The 17,691-nt window shown below is 41.3% G+C and overlaps 1 protein-coding gene across 4 annotated transcripts in view; it reads right to left on the bottom strand.

Moving 5' to 3' along the window:
• LOC119466563 (coiled-coil domain-containing protein 102A-like) overlaps positions 1-14,795 on the bottom strand; it is a 43,438-nt gene extending 28,643 nt beyond the window's left edge. For 3 of the 4 annotated variants that reach the window (XR_007467632.1, XM_037727088.2, XM_037727094.2), the window contains exons 1-4: positions 14,657-14,795; positions 13,120-13,286; positions 3,398-3,592; positions 284-490 (exon numbers count right to left, since the gene is read on the bottom strand). Coding sequence is in view for 3 of the 4 variants with exons in the window: in XM_037727088.2 (XP_037583016.1) it covers positions 284-490; positions 3,398-3,592; positions 13,120-13,253 (536 nt within the window). In the remaining variant the exon portion in view is untranslated. Of the gene's footprint in view, positions 1-283; positions 491-3,397; positions 3,593-13,119; positions 13,291-14,656 lie in introns of those variants that run through there. The other variant, XM_049670019.1, reaches the window with a different exon arrangement.
• Positions 14,796-17,691: the final 2,896 nt, after the last annotated feature.

Here is a 17,691-nt window from a genome sequence, read left to right as displayed (position 1 = left end):
ATTTTATCAAGCGTGACAAACTAGACCTTTTTTCCCTGAACTGCACCAAAAATACCGCAATAATTACAAGACAGTATCAATACAGTCAACCAGTCCAGGCCCAATAGAATGGGCACATTGGCAGCATTATTGGTCTTAACTTGTAGGAGAGGTCAAGTTGGAATATTCAACATCACAAAAGCCAAAACATGCCGAGTTATAATGCATGAAGTTTCACTGTAGGCTTGTATCAGCCACAGATAAACACATTCCCACATGTGTCAAGAGAGAGTAGGCAGCTTACTGTCTTTCGGTGTGGAGCAGCTTTGAAGCTTCATCCAGGCGCAACTGTAGTAATGACACCTGCTGGTCTGTCGAGTCAGAATCAAGCTGAGATGGGAGGCCACTGCTTGAATCCTGGTCGAGGTGCTCTCGTTCTACATGGGACGAGGTGCTGCCTGAAGATGCCAGCACCTCTGTCTCCCTGCTGTTATTGCTGCTCTCCGCAGTTCTGAACCCCATTCACAATACAACACATAAGACCTTCACATAAGTTGCTTCTTGCAACAACAGTGAAGAAAAACATGTGCATAATTTCCTTGTTAGCAATGCATTCATTACAGCTACAGCCTCTCCACATTGTACACCTTTGCAATTTTTTATTAATATCGCACTACCGTCGACTGCATGGCATGTCAGCGGCCTTGTAGCAGCAAGGGGTAGCCTGATCAGCAACATTATGTGCGGATGCGAACGACAACTTTCAGTTGGAATGTATTCTGCTGCTCTGTTCTCTTCAGGAGCGCTCCTCACCACTACAAGTCCGCTGACACAAAATTCAGTCAATGCTCGCGGATTACTACTAAAAAATTACAAGGGTGTACATTGTGCTCTACAACATGACACTTGTGGCAGTGGTCCTAAAATGAGAGTAGACCCTCAAAGTTTTAGAAAAGTACATCCGGGTCTGTGAAACGATTTCCCTTTACTGAAAGCGGCTAGCTCTTATGACTTGGGCAAGGACAGAAGAGGTCATCTGCAGCATTCAACATACTGCCACACATGCATAAGTTAACATCTTTACCACACTTCCATGCGTTCAAGAGGGTTAAAGTATGAAGCAAAGGTCACGAAAAATTTTTTGAGAAGGAAGTATACAGATTATTATGCTCTTACAGACCCCATTTTCTGAGCAAATTAGCCTTATAAAATGTGTAAATTTGTTTTTTTTTCTTAGTTAAGAAATTAACAGCACTCATAATTATAATTTAGCTCATCACAACAAAACAATTTTTGGCCAAAGAAGGGCCTTTGATCTGTACAATAAATCATAACTAACGAGATCTGAAGAAACCTGGGAGCATAACTATGAAATAAAAAAAATAAAAATAAAAAAATGCCTTGCTATAAAATCAAGCCATATCAAAAGTTGTCGTACAATTTTTTAAGTTGTGGTTCATTGCACACCCAACTTGTGAGAAATAAGTGTGGAAAGAAAGAGTTATGCCTGTATGAAACAACTGCAATAAAATGGGTTCCAAGAAAATAAAGAAGGAAGACTTTAAACACCTTTAGCACTCACAAAAAACATCCAGGAGAACTAAAGTTGTCAAGATTCATAGCTTTTCATCTCCTGACTCCTGTTTTTGTCTAGTTTTGTCCATGTGGCATAGTTTTTCTTTTTTTAGCTTGTTTTGCAGCATCATTACTGTGACTGGAGGCCTTCAAATTGAGCAACCAATGATTTGTGAGAAAAGTTTTTGTTGTCTAAAGGCCAGGTTGAATTCTAACTCGTTTTAGCCCAGCAAGTGTGCCTCTGTTACCATTGTTGAAATGACACAGGTTGTTGTATACAGAAAACTTGTGAGTCCAAAGACTTTTACAGGTGTCTTTGGTAGGTCTTGGCTAAATTGTACCATTGAAGCACTCATTAAGGGAAGACAACATATCACAGAATGCTAAGATCTACAATTGTTTCCTTTCAATGCAGAGCTTAATTCCAGAATACTGCAGCCACTATACACATTAATACCAGGTTTCAATGCACTTCCTGAACTACACCCTTTGCAGGGCACATCGCACACTGAGGCTTTTGTGTCAATTCCCAGCAAACTTTCATTTTTCTTACCTTTGCACAACAAATTTGAAGATTCTGTAGCTACCAGTTTAAATGAGAAAACTACAGTGTATAAACGTAATCAAACCCTTCTGATGGACAAACAAGCCCTCCAGAGTTTAAACTGTCCAGGCTTTCAAACGTCGTGTATCCCCATTGCGAGAGCTTGTGTTTCTCAGAAGCAAAACATGCTGAAAATGCCCTTGAACCTTACTACTTGTTTAAACTTGATAATTATGTTTTACAAAATGCTAAACAATATGGGCACTTTTGTGTTGCACATAAAACCGGTAATTTCAGTTTTGTTCTACTTTGCTGTAGTGCAGGCAGACACATAGAAAGGCACATTACACAACACAAAGCACTAACTTGAAACGATATGCTTATTTCCATTTCTACAGCCATACTTATACCACTCAAAACGTCATAGGACATGTTTACATTGCATAGTCAACATAAAAAACAGCGGAGAAATCATAAGCAGACACTTTAGAAGCCACACTGAGTGTCTGCTTGTGATTTCTACGGTGTTGTTTATGTTGACTATCCAATGTAATAATGTCCTATAACGTTAATAAACCTATTGTTGGAAGTTAGCGCTTTGTGTTGTCTAATGTGCCTTTCTGTGTGCCCGGTTGTTCTGGCTGTGCTACAACAAAGTAGAAGATGCCATACCAACAAGCGCATATAGCTACCCTCAACAATTTCAGTTTTGGTTTCACAGACATCAGGTGGGGCTACAACTTTCGCAATATGTTTTCAGAGAAACCAACGTAGGAGCATAACTTTTTCAGCAGAACATTCTTTGATGAACCGCACATATAACTAAGCAAGTGAAAAAAAAGATACTTTTCAAGGGTTCGTGGCTGACGCCTAGGCAGAGCTATTCGCCCAAATCCCCAAATAACTTGCCAGACTTTCCATAAAGTTATTGTTCTTCTTCTTCTTTCTGAACAAAAAATTTAGTTTTAAAACTTCGCCTCATACCATAAAATCTCTTCCAGACTACCACACCACTACAGATGGATCAATGTGAAGCAATGCAACATCAGGATCTTCTTTGACATACATGAACCAAACATGCTGAATTCATGCTCACAATTAGTCCTTATGCTCTTCATTACCCTGGGCTGTGCCACCACTTTCAATGACACACAATGAATAGCCAACATATCCATCCCACAAAAACAATGCTCTGGAGCACAACACTCAATAGAACATGCAATAAATGCTGCTTGTGATATTATTCTGCCTTGCCAATGGTCTTGAGACACTTGGTTGAGTTTTGGCATGACTGCTCACCGCAAGTATTCGAACTCCCGTCGTAGCTGATCAACTTCTGCCTCCAGTTCATGTTTTTCACGCTTGAGGGCCACAGCCTCCTTCGTTGCTGCATCCACACGGGCTCTGAGGAGACGCGCTTCCTCCCGCGCTTTGTTGCGTTCTGTGCGTACCTTGCTCCATTTTTCCCGCCAGTTAGCTGTGCAGTCTGACCACCTGAGAACAGTCCCATGTTTCTGAATCAGCTGTCAAGTGACGCCTTGGTTATCTTTGAAAGCATTACACTGAAAACGTGCTTATGCTGCAAAAGAATTTTTAGCCTTACGTAACCATTGCAACAATGTGGATGGATCCTCCAACATGTTTCAAAAAATTAATACTGGAAGCTAATGTAAAGCAGTGGTTCCCACACTAGTTTCTATGGACAACATATTTGTATCCACACGTACTTAATAAATGTTTACGTTCCCATTCATTTATTTCACCACTGGAGTGCCCACATTTGCCTGCCCTACTCTAAATATCAATAGGCATGCTGCTTTCATTTAGATTTCTTCACACTGAGACTGTGCAATAATATAACCAAGTGCAAGTGTTTGCTACAGGGTGTTGCACGTAGTCATTCTTTCATGTGTAAATTTAGGGACAGCGGCATTTTTTTTTTAAATATATTTTGAAAGCTGGCGAGATTTCCCCAGGCCAGAATGTTTCATAATATACAGCTTACAGAAAAAAGTATATTTCTTGCTTGAAAAACTAAAAAAAAAAAAAAAAAACGCTTAAACCTTGCACTCGGCCGTGCAAGGCTTGAAACAGCGAAGCTGGGCAGTCGTAGCCCAGCATTTTTCGGAAGTGCGCGTATACTTCTAAATTTATTACTCATGATGATGATAATGTCTTTTCGCGCGTCTCGGACTTACGGCCGTCACTGCGCATTGCTTAGCGCAGCTTGCAACACCAACAACGCGTTCCAATACTGACACTGTGTTCCACCACGTTGCAATGCAGACAATGCGTTCCAGCAGACCCGCTCTGTGAATGCCTCTCTCTCTCGGACTTACGGCCGTCGCTGCGTGTTTCGTAGCGCAGCTTGCAACATCGACACCGCATTCCAATGCCGACAACGCATTCCAACAGACCAGCTCCGTGAATGCGTGTCTCTCTCGGATTTGCGGCCGTCACTGCACATTGCATAGCACAGCTTGCAACACCGACACCGCGTTCCAGTAGACCTGCTTCGTGAATGCGTCTCTTTCTCTCGCTCTAATTATCTTTATCTCTCTCCCGAGCATAGCGCGCAAAACCTCTTCACCTCGCAGAGCACTGACACGAGCGCAAGCGAATGCGGCAGCTGTGGATGAACGCTCGAACGCAATCGTATGGTTCGCATAACTGCATGTTCTGCGAGCGTGGCTGTAAAGCCTACTGACTACGACGCTCACCTTGCGACCGTGGCTACGCGGGTTCGAATTTCGCCTTGGCAAGAAAGTTTATTTCCTATTTCTTTCTTCATTGCTGATGATGACAGTTTCTTGATACGAAACACACATTATGGCTGGCTTAAACAGCTTTGCTGTTAAAAATGTAGGAGCATAATGAACATGCATAATGGCATGCAAAACAAGAACAAGGCATCCTGAAGCTGTAGAGGCACTATATTTCTAGTAATTTGGTTTTCGGTAAATAGGGGGCTAAGCCTGTCTTCATGCTACTCCTGAACAACTTATACAGCATAGTCAGTGCATGCTATGCAACTATGTACAATGCTATGAAATAGGGGTGTGCAAATAGCCCAGTTTCTGAGACCAAACCAAATACGAATCGAAAAATGCCAGAAGCGAATCAAATCTAATATTTTTCTAATAGCTCCCAAATATTGGACAGCTTTCACATCCTTATTAACAATTTTTTACATCCTGGTATTCACAACATTAGAAAGTTTGTCATTACACTGCACATCATAAAACATGCTTTACTAGAAGCACAAAGGGAGCATCAGGAATAACTAAGCAGTTTGTTTGCAAACTCAGGGCTCTTTGGAGCATATGTGGTCTTGCATTATCATACAAGGTTTATAAAGGTAGCCTTGTGGCCTAATTAACATTGGTGTATACCTTTGCAACCAAACCAGAAATGTGTGTCGTCTGCATCAATGGCAGAGCAACAAAAAAAAGACACTTTTTCTCTAGGTCACAGGGTCACAGAAGATGGTGCCACAATTGGATCAAGTATGATGCAATGAAACATATTCACATTTAATTTAATTAGAGGAAACAGGTGCTGCATCTATAAATAGTACCAAACAATACCCCCTGCTGAATGTCCCGTCAAAACACAATTTTATTGCGACTAATCATGGTTTTACTAGAAATGGCTGGCTCCCCGAGTGACGCAACGGGCTCTAGTACATTATGACCACTGTGGTTATCGCATCTTTGCTTCAATTTCAAGTTTTATTGAGCACAGTTTACGACGTGAAATATTTAAAAAACTACTTGAAAAATATTTAGATTTTCTAATAGTGACTATTCGATTTATTAGTTGAAAGTTTCGAATATTTGCACACCCCTACTATGCAACTTTATTCAGCACTATGTAAGTACATACAATGCTATACATTCACTGTCATGCAACACATGACAAGCAGTGACACAATTAACAATCAAGGTGTTGAAGTGGGGGAGGAAGCACCCAATGTTTGTTCTCTTCTGCTCGCTCTCCCCTATTCTCTGCACGAATGAAAGCAGAGCATGGTGCAGACACTTCACACCACATGAACACAACAATGCAAAACTGGCCCCACCTACTGCATATCAAAGACACCGCTCCAAAGTGCATGGGTTAATCCCATAGTCAGTGTAAAACCAGGCCAACCCGCAGAAAATTTTTGCTGCCTAATTACAATGCTTAGTAATGTTTTACAGTGCTGTTGATGTGCAGAAATTGTTCTGCAATACTTCAGATACATGTGGGCTCTGTAATTTATTTTTGTGCGTATTTGGCACTGAAACAACTTCTCTTTTGTAAGGTGCATGAGCCGATCCCATAGCCACTGCAATAAGTGTTATCAATTCACACCACAATCCTCCCATCACCTATACTGGCTTCACCAATGAACAAAATGTGCAGGCAAACATGCAAGCCTGATGTTTCACCAAACAGAAGCACAATACATACAGCATAGCACTGGCATGGTTTGCATTCATAAGTAAACCATTATAAGTACACTTGTGCATTCACAAACCGTTGTCAAGATGAAAATTAAATTAAATTGAAGCATTATTGTGGTCAAAGCTAAGTGAGGACCTTTCTTAACCTTGACCTTTCTTTAAAAAATTTTATGTGCCAAAATATAATTTTTACACCTATATTTTTTAGTGTTGCGAAATTATGTTTAGTTAGCAACACTTGTTGCCATATGTGCATACTTATCTAAATGGCGGGTACATTGACGGTTGCCCAAGCCTTACAATGGAACTGCCTGTACATTTTATCACCATAGCAGTTCCCAATTTATAAGAAGCAGCAAACCGATCTCATGACATATTATAGCGACTATAAAAAGACCACCTATTAATGAAATAAAAAACAAACAAATCATGTAAACAGCAACCAAAGGGCACTGATAAAGATACACAGAGCTGCAATAGTCCTCACCATAAAAAGAACAAAATTTTTTAAAAGAAAAACCCATCTCACGATGAATGTTAATGTTAATGTGATTAGCAGTGAAGCAATCTAGTGATGCAGCGTATTGCTGCCACACAGACACATTATGTACAAGGCGTGTATGCTGCCGAGTTTCTCTCTCGCACTTCCCACTGAACACACGTGCACCATCTAGCACCGCCGGCGCGTAATTTGCGTGTGCCACATGTCTGAATATATATTCAGACAATTCTGAGATTATATGACGCGGGTTCCATTCTGCCCAGCACCGGATTAATTTTGTATGCTTTTTTTTTTTTGCCATTGAAGAGCGACACATACCCAGTGATACAAGTAGGTTCGGTTAGCTTCGAACGCTGTTCTCTCAACACAGCCGAATTGATGCTGTACACATTAGAGCATGGACTACCCGGTGACCCAAGTTGGCAGGCAAATGGTTAGATAGAAAGATAGTCCCCTGAAAACTTGTAATGTTCCCAAAGAATGCTAATTGCACTAAAAAAAAAAAAAAGGTGAGTCAAACTTAAAGAAATAAGAACCAAGAACAGTGAACCACATCTATATTTATATTGTACACTTCTGACATCCTTTAGCACACCGTTGGCATGCTGTAGGAACAGCCAAGTAATATAGGCCTTCCTGAGCATTCAGAGCAGGAGGAAAATATTGATGCCGGAAGGCCAGCACAAAAGATCACTTGCAAAAGCACAACAAAATCTCATTAAATGTCTGGTGTTTTGGCAAATGCAAGCAATGACCTCAAGGACATATTTCCCTGTCCTTCACAAATTACATTAGTCCAGTAAGTTCTGCATAAATGTGCAATTCGGAGAAAGTTTCAGAGCAAAAAAATTGCCCCCCCCCCCCTTCTACCTCATCCAATTCGAACATCCCCACTACAGCTACAAAGAAGTTAATGTCTACTGTCCTACCATGTTAACTATGACAACAAACCTGCAAAATGTCTCTCAAGCACAGGCCTTCATACATTTTGCTTTTAAAGTTCTCGCATTCTGCTCCGATTCGAATTAAACTGCAACGCCTGTCATTAACCCTATGGCCTTGTGCTTACAGCAAAATGATAGTCACTATGCCACTGCAGTGAGTGACAAGCGTTGTTACATCATAACATTAGACTTAGCAGCTCCATGAAAAAAATGGTAGCAAAAAAAAAAAAAAAAATGTACTCCACCATGTGGTACTAAGGTTTTACAAAACAAATAATTTTTTTTTTAAACTTTGCACAAAAATCTGCCCATCATCACCTTTATGAAGCAAGTTACACATATCACTCAATAAGATTTATACTGCCACTATGCAGTTGCCGTCGCACTTGTTGTACTAGCAATAAAGACAACACGCACTATATCTGCAAGTAGTTACTTGAGCTTGCTAAAATGTCAGCCTGAGTTGTCAATCCAACTTACATAGAGAACATTAGTATTAAAAAAAAACACCACAATTATGACAAGGCAACAAATAGCATAAAAGAGCACACATGAAAACAATCCTCTGATAGGCACCACTTAGGTGCAACTGCAGGCATCATGAAACAGGAGCTGCAATACTATAAAGAATGTGACCAACAAACATGATCATCTTAAGTTTTGCGACTGATAGTTGTAAATGCCGATATCGTAACTCGCAGAAACATGGCTGCACTCACAAATACGGGACCATTATCCCCTTTTCAAGTGCATCCCATTTTCACTTTGCCACTGTGACAGCACAACATGACAAGGAGATGGCATATTATATTACCTGTAGTGAAGAGGAATACCCGGCGCTGCAGCCACATCGCCAGTCGTCCGGGAGGCGCGAGCTCGAGATTGCCTGAGCTGTTCTGGCTGAGACACGCTGCCTGCTCAGGCAATCTCAGTTCAGGCAATCTCGAGCTCGCGCCTCCCGGACGACTGGAGATGTGGCTGCAGCACCGGGTATTCCTCTTCACTACATACCTATTTCCGTACTTTCCTTCACAGTGCACTCCTATTTCTAGTGAAAAAGAAAATGTGTGAGCTACAATAGAGGTTGACCAACAGAAAATAATAGGTGTTTCCTACTGATCCCCCCCCCCCTCCGTTATTATTTAGTTTTTGTTAATCAAATACATGGAATGATTAACATCGCACTGCATTATTTCTTTTTTTTTTTTGCTGTGTGACTTTAAAGGTTCCCTGAAACAGCTCGGACAAATTTTGTAGACGCGTAGGATACAGCTACAGTAAAACATTCGCACCACAATTTGTGTGAAGCGTCTCATATTAAAGCGCTACGGAGGATTACAAGTTACCCTCCTCCATAGCCATGCTTTTTCTCCTCAACTCGTACGCTCTAAGCTCTGCCTTTAATGGCTCTGCTCACACGATGGGACGTCATGTCATCTACATTCGGTTGTCTTGGAGCCAGCGCGCAAAGCCTCTCCGCCAGCCACCTGGCAGTCGATCCCAAGCAAGAGCTATTGAAGCAGCGTGCGTTCCGAGCGTTCTGTTGCAGCACTGAGCGTGTCCAGTAGCCCAGTAACCACAGGCGAGCTGGGCGTTTTGAGGGTTGGGTGGAAGCGTAAACTAAAGCCTCTCCATACTAGTATTGCTGTGATGAAGCTTTAGCGTAGACGTATGTGAGTGGCCTGATCGGTCTGCACAGTCTAGCCACCTGGTGATGCTGAGCTTAACCAACCAAACAAATAGCTAATATCGCTATAGCCAAGTGCATAACATTTTAAACATTTAGAAAAACAATGTGCTCATGATTACGCTCCTGGTAAAAATTTATACCAGCAGCAAAATAGAAAACACTTGGTTATTGCTATATCAGTTCTGTGTTTGGTTGAGCTCCATGCCACCAGGTGGCTGCACCGCCCAGGCCGTTCACGTTTGTGCCTTCGCTCATCCCGTAAAATGCCCAGGCCCAGTCCACTTGTGCTAGCGTTTACCCAAATACCGGACACGTGAAACACTATTGTGATATGTAGTAATCCTTCGGTGTCAAGTGACGGCCGCAAACGCGTAGGTGCTGGGGCCGATCGGATACTGACAACCAGCACTGCAGCCGCTCTGCTCACATGTTTGCCTCGCAGAGGGACACGATGTCGAAGCCTGACATGTCGCCGATCGCTAAGTTTGCAGCCTACAACACAAGGGCGAACCATGGTGCTCGCGAAAAGACAGATTGAGGCCAACACAAACCTAGCAGCTCATGTCAACACGGAGCACGTTGTAAAACAAACCAGACGACATTTACTGTGTGCCGGAAGTGCTTGCCTATAGTGACAAATTGCCCTTGTGGATTCTCTTTGTGTTACTTTCTTTTTTATGAAACAAATTAACTAACGTCCAACTATGAAGAACAACATTTGTTCACAATAAAGTTGGGAAAGTTATCGATGACATGCCCTAGGCAGCCAATCTGATAGTTCGCCCTACTGACGTCATTTGGTCAAATTGTGTCCCCCCTCGTCAGGGCAGCTGAAAACTCAGCCGAGTGGCGGGCTGCGATCGGTAGCGATGTGCCTTTTTAAAGCCTTATAATAAATTACACGCCTTAAGCGGAGCACTTAGATGCGTCAATTAATGATCACAAGGACCTACTCTAATGACTCACTACGTTCATATAAAATCGTCAAAATCATTTCAGGGTCCCTTTAAAATTCCCAATATTAAATAAAGCTCTGAACATCCTACTACGAGTCCACTTTCTATGACAGCAAAACAATTTTTAGACATGTGTTTACTTTTTTCCATTTCTCAACTAATCACTCCAGCCACTGAGAAATACAATAATTCAGCAACTGACTCCATTTAGCTCTAATATCACACCATGATGATGGTTTAAGCATAAACTATTAGTACCTGGTTTGGGTGACCATTGTCTTCTCTCATTTAACATTATTCTATCATGACGTAAAGTTAAAAACCAACTGAAAGTGCTTTCCATTCATTTGTCTTACCAATTTTGTAGCCATTAAGAGTGAGCTCTACAAACTCATTGAAAATTTTCTATTAATTTTGATCACCATAAAGTTCAAACTAACTAGAAGTTGTTTCTGGCTAAAGCTAACGATTTAACCAACAAATATATTTGTACTCATAATAGTGTTGCTAATAATAAGGCCTTATGATATAATCATAACACTAAGCATTTATCAAAGAAAAAGAAGCACATTTATCGATGTACCAGGATTTCTTCTGACAGTGCTTGATGAACCACTGACAAACTTGCTTCTACTGTAAATATAACCACACTAAGAAACGCAAAACAATTTTCTACATAACATTCACCTATCTATTCTACAACCGACCACAAAAAATTTCGGCATCAGATATCAAAAGGAAAATAATGTAATAAGCCTGTTTGACAGCACAGGAAATGTCATCCCTTTAACTGGTGCAAAAAGGTACTTTATGAAGTCCTATGTAGCAAATTTCTTAATTTCAACCAGTTCATTCAGTGGCATAACCAGGGGGTGGCACACCAGGCACTCATTTCACTCACTAGCAATCCCTGTAAGATCTAGAGCATATCATGTTTTCAAATCTGGTTAGGTTAATTTAATTTCTCCCACGTTTACAACACTGCCTTCACAAAAACTATTCACATGAAGCACAACTGATCCTGCTTTAACATGATCCTTGGCAGTGGTTTCTTAGTTTTTAGGTAGTTATTTCGAAGGCTTTAGATAAGGTGTACCATAGATTATTACTGCACAAACTGCATTAACTAAACTTAGACCTCAAACTTCTCATTTGGCTTGAATGTCTCCTGCTAAACCACTTGCAATTTGTTTCTGCTAACAAGATAAAATCCTTACCAAGTCTTGTTTATTACAGTGCACCACAAGGTTCTGTGCTTCGCTACCTATCTTTTTTAGCTACATTAGTGATTTACATACTTGTGTTTCATCTCATATTCACCTGTTTGCTGAAGACTGTGTAACCTTTCAGAAAATGGGTCATGCTTGTGACACAACTAATCTTCCATCAAACCTTAACACCAATTTTTATTTGTGCAGAACATGCTGCATGAAATTAAGCAACAACAAATGAAAATATATGCTTGGAACCGAATGCACTCTTGAATTACAAACTTATTATCTTAATAACATCTTTTTAAAAACAGTATGTTCTTACAAATACCTAGGCGATTTTTCAGTCGCGCGACTACAGTCGCAGAACAGCTGAACCAATCAGATGCGAAGGAACAGGACATCCGTATACGCTGACGCTTATTTTATGCGGCAATGACATTTCAAGCAGACGTGAACGGTATATGGCGAGACCTTTCGGTTTAGCGACTCATCGGTCGCATTTGTCAGTGTGAACATCGTTCGTCTTGAGTAGCTTTCTGGTCGCCAGTCGCAATCAGTCGCGCGACCTCGCCTAGTCCCAAGTGTGAATGAGCCCTAACAATTAAAGCAGAGCGCTGGGATAACCGCGACTAAACTTTTCACAAGCCCCTTTGTCGCTAAAACATTTGCTTTATATGTCACTAATCTGCTCAAAATTTGAATACACTGTGTCAGTTTCAGACTCGAGCCACAAAAACTTGACACATTCATCAGAAACAATTCAGAACTCTGCTCGCTTTATCTTATCTAACTATAACAGAATGGCAAAAAAAGGGTGTAAAATTTAGCCTTAGCCTATTGTCATTACCACGCTGCCATAAAATTGTCCATAAATGCCTTTTTCAGTGCATATTTGATTATCCTTTTTAACGAATTGAGCTGATTTTACCTGCCCATTACTTGTCATTGTGACTAGATCATCGCCACAAAATTGGAACTCCCCCCGCCCATTACACAGAAAACAAAAACTTCAATAATTCAAACTATAAAAGGTGAATAGTAGACTCACCTTCCAGCACATACTGCTACTATAGTTAACCATGCGCACTTCAAGAATTCCTCAGTTAACCATGTCCAACAAAGCCACTTTTTCATGTACACTTACTCCTTTGTAAGATTTTGTTTTACTGACTGTAACCATTCCCCTCTGCAATGCCTTTTGGCCCTGACAGTATACCAAACAAACAAGCAAGAAATCAGTATAGGTGGTTAAAAAGAAGTTGCACACCAACGCATGGTTTTCTCCATCTGAGCAGCCCGAGCCCGAGCTTCCTCCAATTCTCGAAGCCGGACCTCCTCTTTGGCTTCCCATTCTGAATCATAAGAGCGATATGATGCATCCCGCTTCACATGAGACGACATGGTTTTATCTTGAACTTGTAAGCCAGTTGTTGCCTGCGTGTTTCAGAAACATCAACAAACTGCGAAAGTAAACATGGTAATTACACCCTATAAATAGAAAATCTTTTAGATGTGACTTGGTAACTGCTACCTTGGCAGGATCAGAAGCTTATAAGAGATGAAAAGCTATTATTAAAAGACAAAAATCACAAGGTTACACAACAAACAATCGATTCACTCTTTGTCAATGAATATATTCAACAAAATCCTGCGCTGTTCAACAAAATCCTGTACACAAGACCAGGAAGACAGCTTCCTTTTGCTTGTTGTGCTGTCAAAGTTTTGTGCTTTTGGCTCGGCTTGTGCATGTACAGTGCTCTGTGATTGAAATGCGAGACACGGAGTGCGTGGCTGCCGGAACTTTTATGTACCACCGGTAGGCGCTGGGGACACCAGTCTGATGTATTGTTGTATCAAATGAAAGCGAGTGCCTTTGTGATGGATTGTGACTGCATTCGGACCCGTCAGTGATCACCTAGCGTTCACTGTTGGTGCAAAAAGGTTTGATTATCGTTTTCCAATCACTGAGCACTGCAGATCACACAGCATTCTGACTTATTTTGAGTAGGTCTAGTTAGGTGGTACATTGAATAACCCCCAGCAAGAGTGCTATCACATAGAACACTTCAAGAAATGCAACCTATGTTGAAAATTTCGACACAAATGGCCAGCACGCAGCATAGGCATGCATTCATGCAAGCTGAGAGAAATGTCAATGACAACGGATTCATGATTCAAGCTTTGAATGACAAGAGGCATGGTATACCAAGTTCTTAGCACTGTGTAGCCAAAAATGTGTCTAAAACGTCCTAGCAGCCCCTGTGTGCATTAATTCCCTTGGCATCTTGCACAATACGGTTGTAGGTGTATGCTGGCTGTGCATGTGTAGTGAAAGTTTATAAATTGTCACTGTCACTGCGAGATAAATAAAGCACTGATCGGCTTCTTATTTCATAATATGCGGCTGTAAACATAAGCTTCAGTATCCGGTAGTTGCTGCTTTTAAACACTGATTTAATAAAGCTTTCATATTCGATTTTTTTTTTCGTTAATTGAAAGCAGCATGTATGTGGAAGTCACATTTCGCCCACATCTAAAAAAAGTACAACTAATGACAATTCGTCCAACCTCACCGTCAAATTTAACTTGGGACTTTTCGATCTTAGGACTTATGCCAAACATTATATAGAAATAATTCGCACGATCCCTCCCAATGATTTACTAAAGCGATGTTTCAATGAGCTGTGACAGACCCGAGTAATTATTTTGTTCCGTAAACAGCCGTCCAATAATGAAAAATACATAAAACGTCATGACCTGCCTTTAGTTTAGAATAAATAAGTATTTTGAGAACGGTTACCTACCTCGCGCTCCACAGTGGAAAAACTCAGTTCAATGAACTTCAAGTTCCCAATCCGGGTGCCCGAACTGACGAAAGCTGTGAACAGTACCGTGCTGCATTATGACAGTCACGACAAGCCACCCACAGGAACTAATACGACGCTATCCTTTTAAAGGATTAGAAGACAGCGTAATCCCCGCGACAAGAGAAACGAGCAGCTACATGGTGCATCGGCAAATATGGAAACAACGCAGCACCAGAGATCAATCCGTATCTGTGAAAATGAAATCGCCAGCACACCACCATAACCAGCGGACCTTGGCTTAAGCCGGCTTAAGCCAGCGCTAAAACCAATGAGGCATTGGCCAGAACACATCCAAAACATATCAAAACCGCATGAATGAAGCTGCATGAGCTTGTTACTTCAGTTATAGTTTGTTTAAATGACTGCGTATTTTGTTCATTTATCTTTATTTCTTATACCGGCTTCACACGGGGTACTTTTGATCGCGATCAAACCTCAATCTGGATCGAACACAGAGGACTGAATGGGATCCAAATTCTCGATCGCAATTGGCTTCATTTCGCAGCATGCACAAATGAACCAATTGCTATTGAGAAATTCGATCGCGGTCGAACACGATCGGGATCAAACGTTCCCGTGACAGTGCCGCTCAGCCGCGGTGCAGTGCTCGCCGGCCATTTTTGTGGTTGTTTGTAGCAGACGACAAGATGTGCAATTATTCAATCACTTTTAAGAATAGTGCTTGTACTGCGTGTTAGTATTATTATCATCAGCCTATGCTATGTCCACTGCAGAACGTGCCAGCTAGCACAATCCTATGACTGCAAATTTCCTAACTTCATCACATCTGGCGTCCTCGACAGCACTCCCCCCCCCATCCCAAACAAACAAGCGTTATTTAATAAAAGACGTTGCTGAGCTAGTTACTGCATGATTATTTACCAGAGCTTCTGCCGTCTCTAGTGCTTTGCTGCCCCACAATTCTGGTAATTAAGCTGTAATTTAGCTTAGCAAAACACCACCAAGATTTGCCTCTCATACTTCAGTGTAGAATACCCCTGCACCTGTAACAATGCTGAAGTCCATTTTGGAAACTTGGCTATAATTACAGCAACCATATAATATATTTAGTGTGTATCACTGGTTTCTACACTAAAATAGACTGCAGGGTGTTTGAAAATGCTTTGGCCAAGGATAACAATTCCTTTACAAAGCAGGCACATTTTAGGAGCTTTGAACTAATATGCTGTTGGATGAGCTAGTAGGTTGCTGAATTTGCGATTCATGTTTGCAAGTGTGAAATAAAATTGGACACAAAAACACAGCCACCACAAGCGCTGGACTACAACTGACATTTACTTAACACTGGGCCTGCACACGGCAGGAACTATATGCATCTGCCGGTTTGTCGGACATAACGGCTAAGGTCCAAGCTAAAGTGATTGAAATGTGCAAAAAAATGAATCTGAGCAAGGTTGTTAAAAACATTAAAAAGAACAGAGGCAAGTGTTTAGACTTATTTTTTAGCGCGAAGACGCACAAAAATAACGTCCCTTTTAGGGTAATCGTGTCTGTGAAAGGGACATGGCAGAAGGAAATAGCTGCTTACCTGCTAAAATCACTAACTCTTCTCGACATCAACGACCCCTTCCATGTGAAGAGTTCAGATCAAGTTTTAGAGTTGGTAAAAGTGCATTCTGACAAGAGGCTTAATGCATTCTCTGCTGACCTAAAAGACCTTTATTACTCTATTCCTCAGTCTGACCTGTTAACCTGCGTTGAAAAAAGCATATATGAATTTAGTGCAGTGCGGTTTTTCAATGAAGCGGCAACTTCTGTTCAAAGGTTTTCAGCACTAGTAAAACAATACCTGACTTCGTTTATCCTGTGGGATAATGTTACGTTTTTACAGAAGCAAGGCATATGTATCGGGTCTTGTTTGGCACCTGTTCCGAGTAACCAAAACTAGACAGAGTGTTGGCTGAGAGACTCAGGGGAACCTCAGTCTACAGAGCGTTCCGTTATGTTGATGATTTCCTTTTGTTTCTTGACTGCACCACTCAGTGTTTTCAAAAAGAATGTGAGGGTGTCACAAGCATAATCTCAGAATGTCTTAGTCCTCTTGATGTGACTTTCGAAAAGCCAATAGAGAGGAATATCCGCTTTTTCAATCTAAAAGTTGTGCTGTTTGGCGATCACATCTGCTGGTGTTATTAACCTAGAGCTAACAAGGCTCTTTTATCGTACAGTTCTGCTCATTCTAAGCATATTAAAAGGGGCATAGCGAAAATGTGTTTGAGCAATGCTCTTAAGAAATCGTGCCCTCATTTGATGTCCTCCAGTTTTCAACAAAAGTTATGGGTGTGAATGAGGCTGGGTTTACAAACCATGTGATTGTGTCAATTTCCGAAGCCTTGCTCAGAGCAGTCAGGAGAGCATGGTTCCTCGACGACAGCCAGCGCAGAGTCACGTAAAATGAAAAATTTCGCCATAATTCCATACATTCACCGCCTATCGCATAACCTGAAGATAGGACGTCGGGGAAAGGTCGAAATTGTGTTCTCAGCTCCAACTAAGCTTATCAGCCTGTGTGCAAAAACAAGACCATATGGTACAATAAGGGATTCGTGTGAAAAGCAGCAGGAACTGTGTTATTTACAGAATACCTTTACAATGTGGAAGGAGTTATATGGTACAAACCGGCAGATGCATCAATGATAGGCTTAGAGAACATGCCAATAAAGTTAACAAGCCTGCGGCGGATGGCTTCCTCGCAAGTCATTGTCACAAGTGTGGATGCGGCGAGCCCCGCTTCGCAGATAGTCATTATCGGGAGAAGCAAATGCGAAATAACTCGTCTAATCATTGAAAGTGCTCACATTGAAAAGTTCGGCGATACTTGTGTTAGCAAATCGTCTCTGTCACTATCCAAGAAGGAGTTGGAATTCCTATGCGTGCGTTAAACAGATTAGTTTTCTCTGCCTAGTCTGCAAGTGTCTTTATATCATTTTACCATGTGCTTTGTTGTCTTG

Source organism: Dermacentor silvarum, chromosome 1 (genome assembly GCF_013339745.2).
Source record: "Dermacentor silvarum isolate Dsil-2018 chromosome 1, BIME_Dsil_1.4, whole genome shotgun sequence".
Lineage (NCBI taxonomy): Eukaryota > Metazoa > Arthropoda > Arachnida > Ixodida > Ixodidae > Dermacentor > Dermacentor silvarum.
This window is presented reverse-complemented; position numbering and strand designations above follow the sequence as displayed.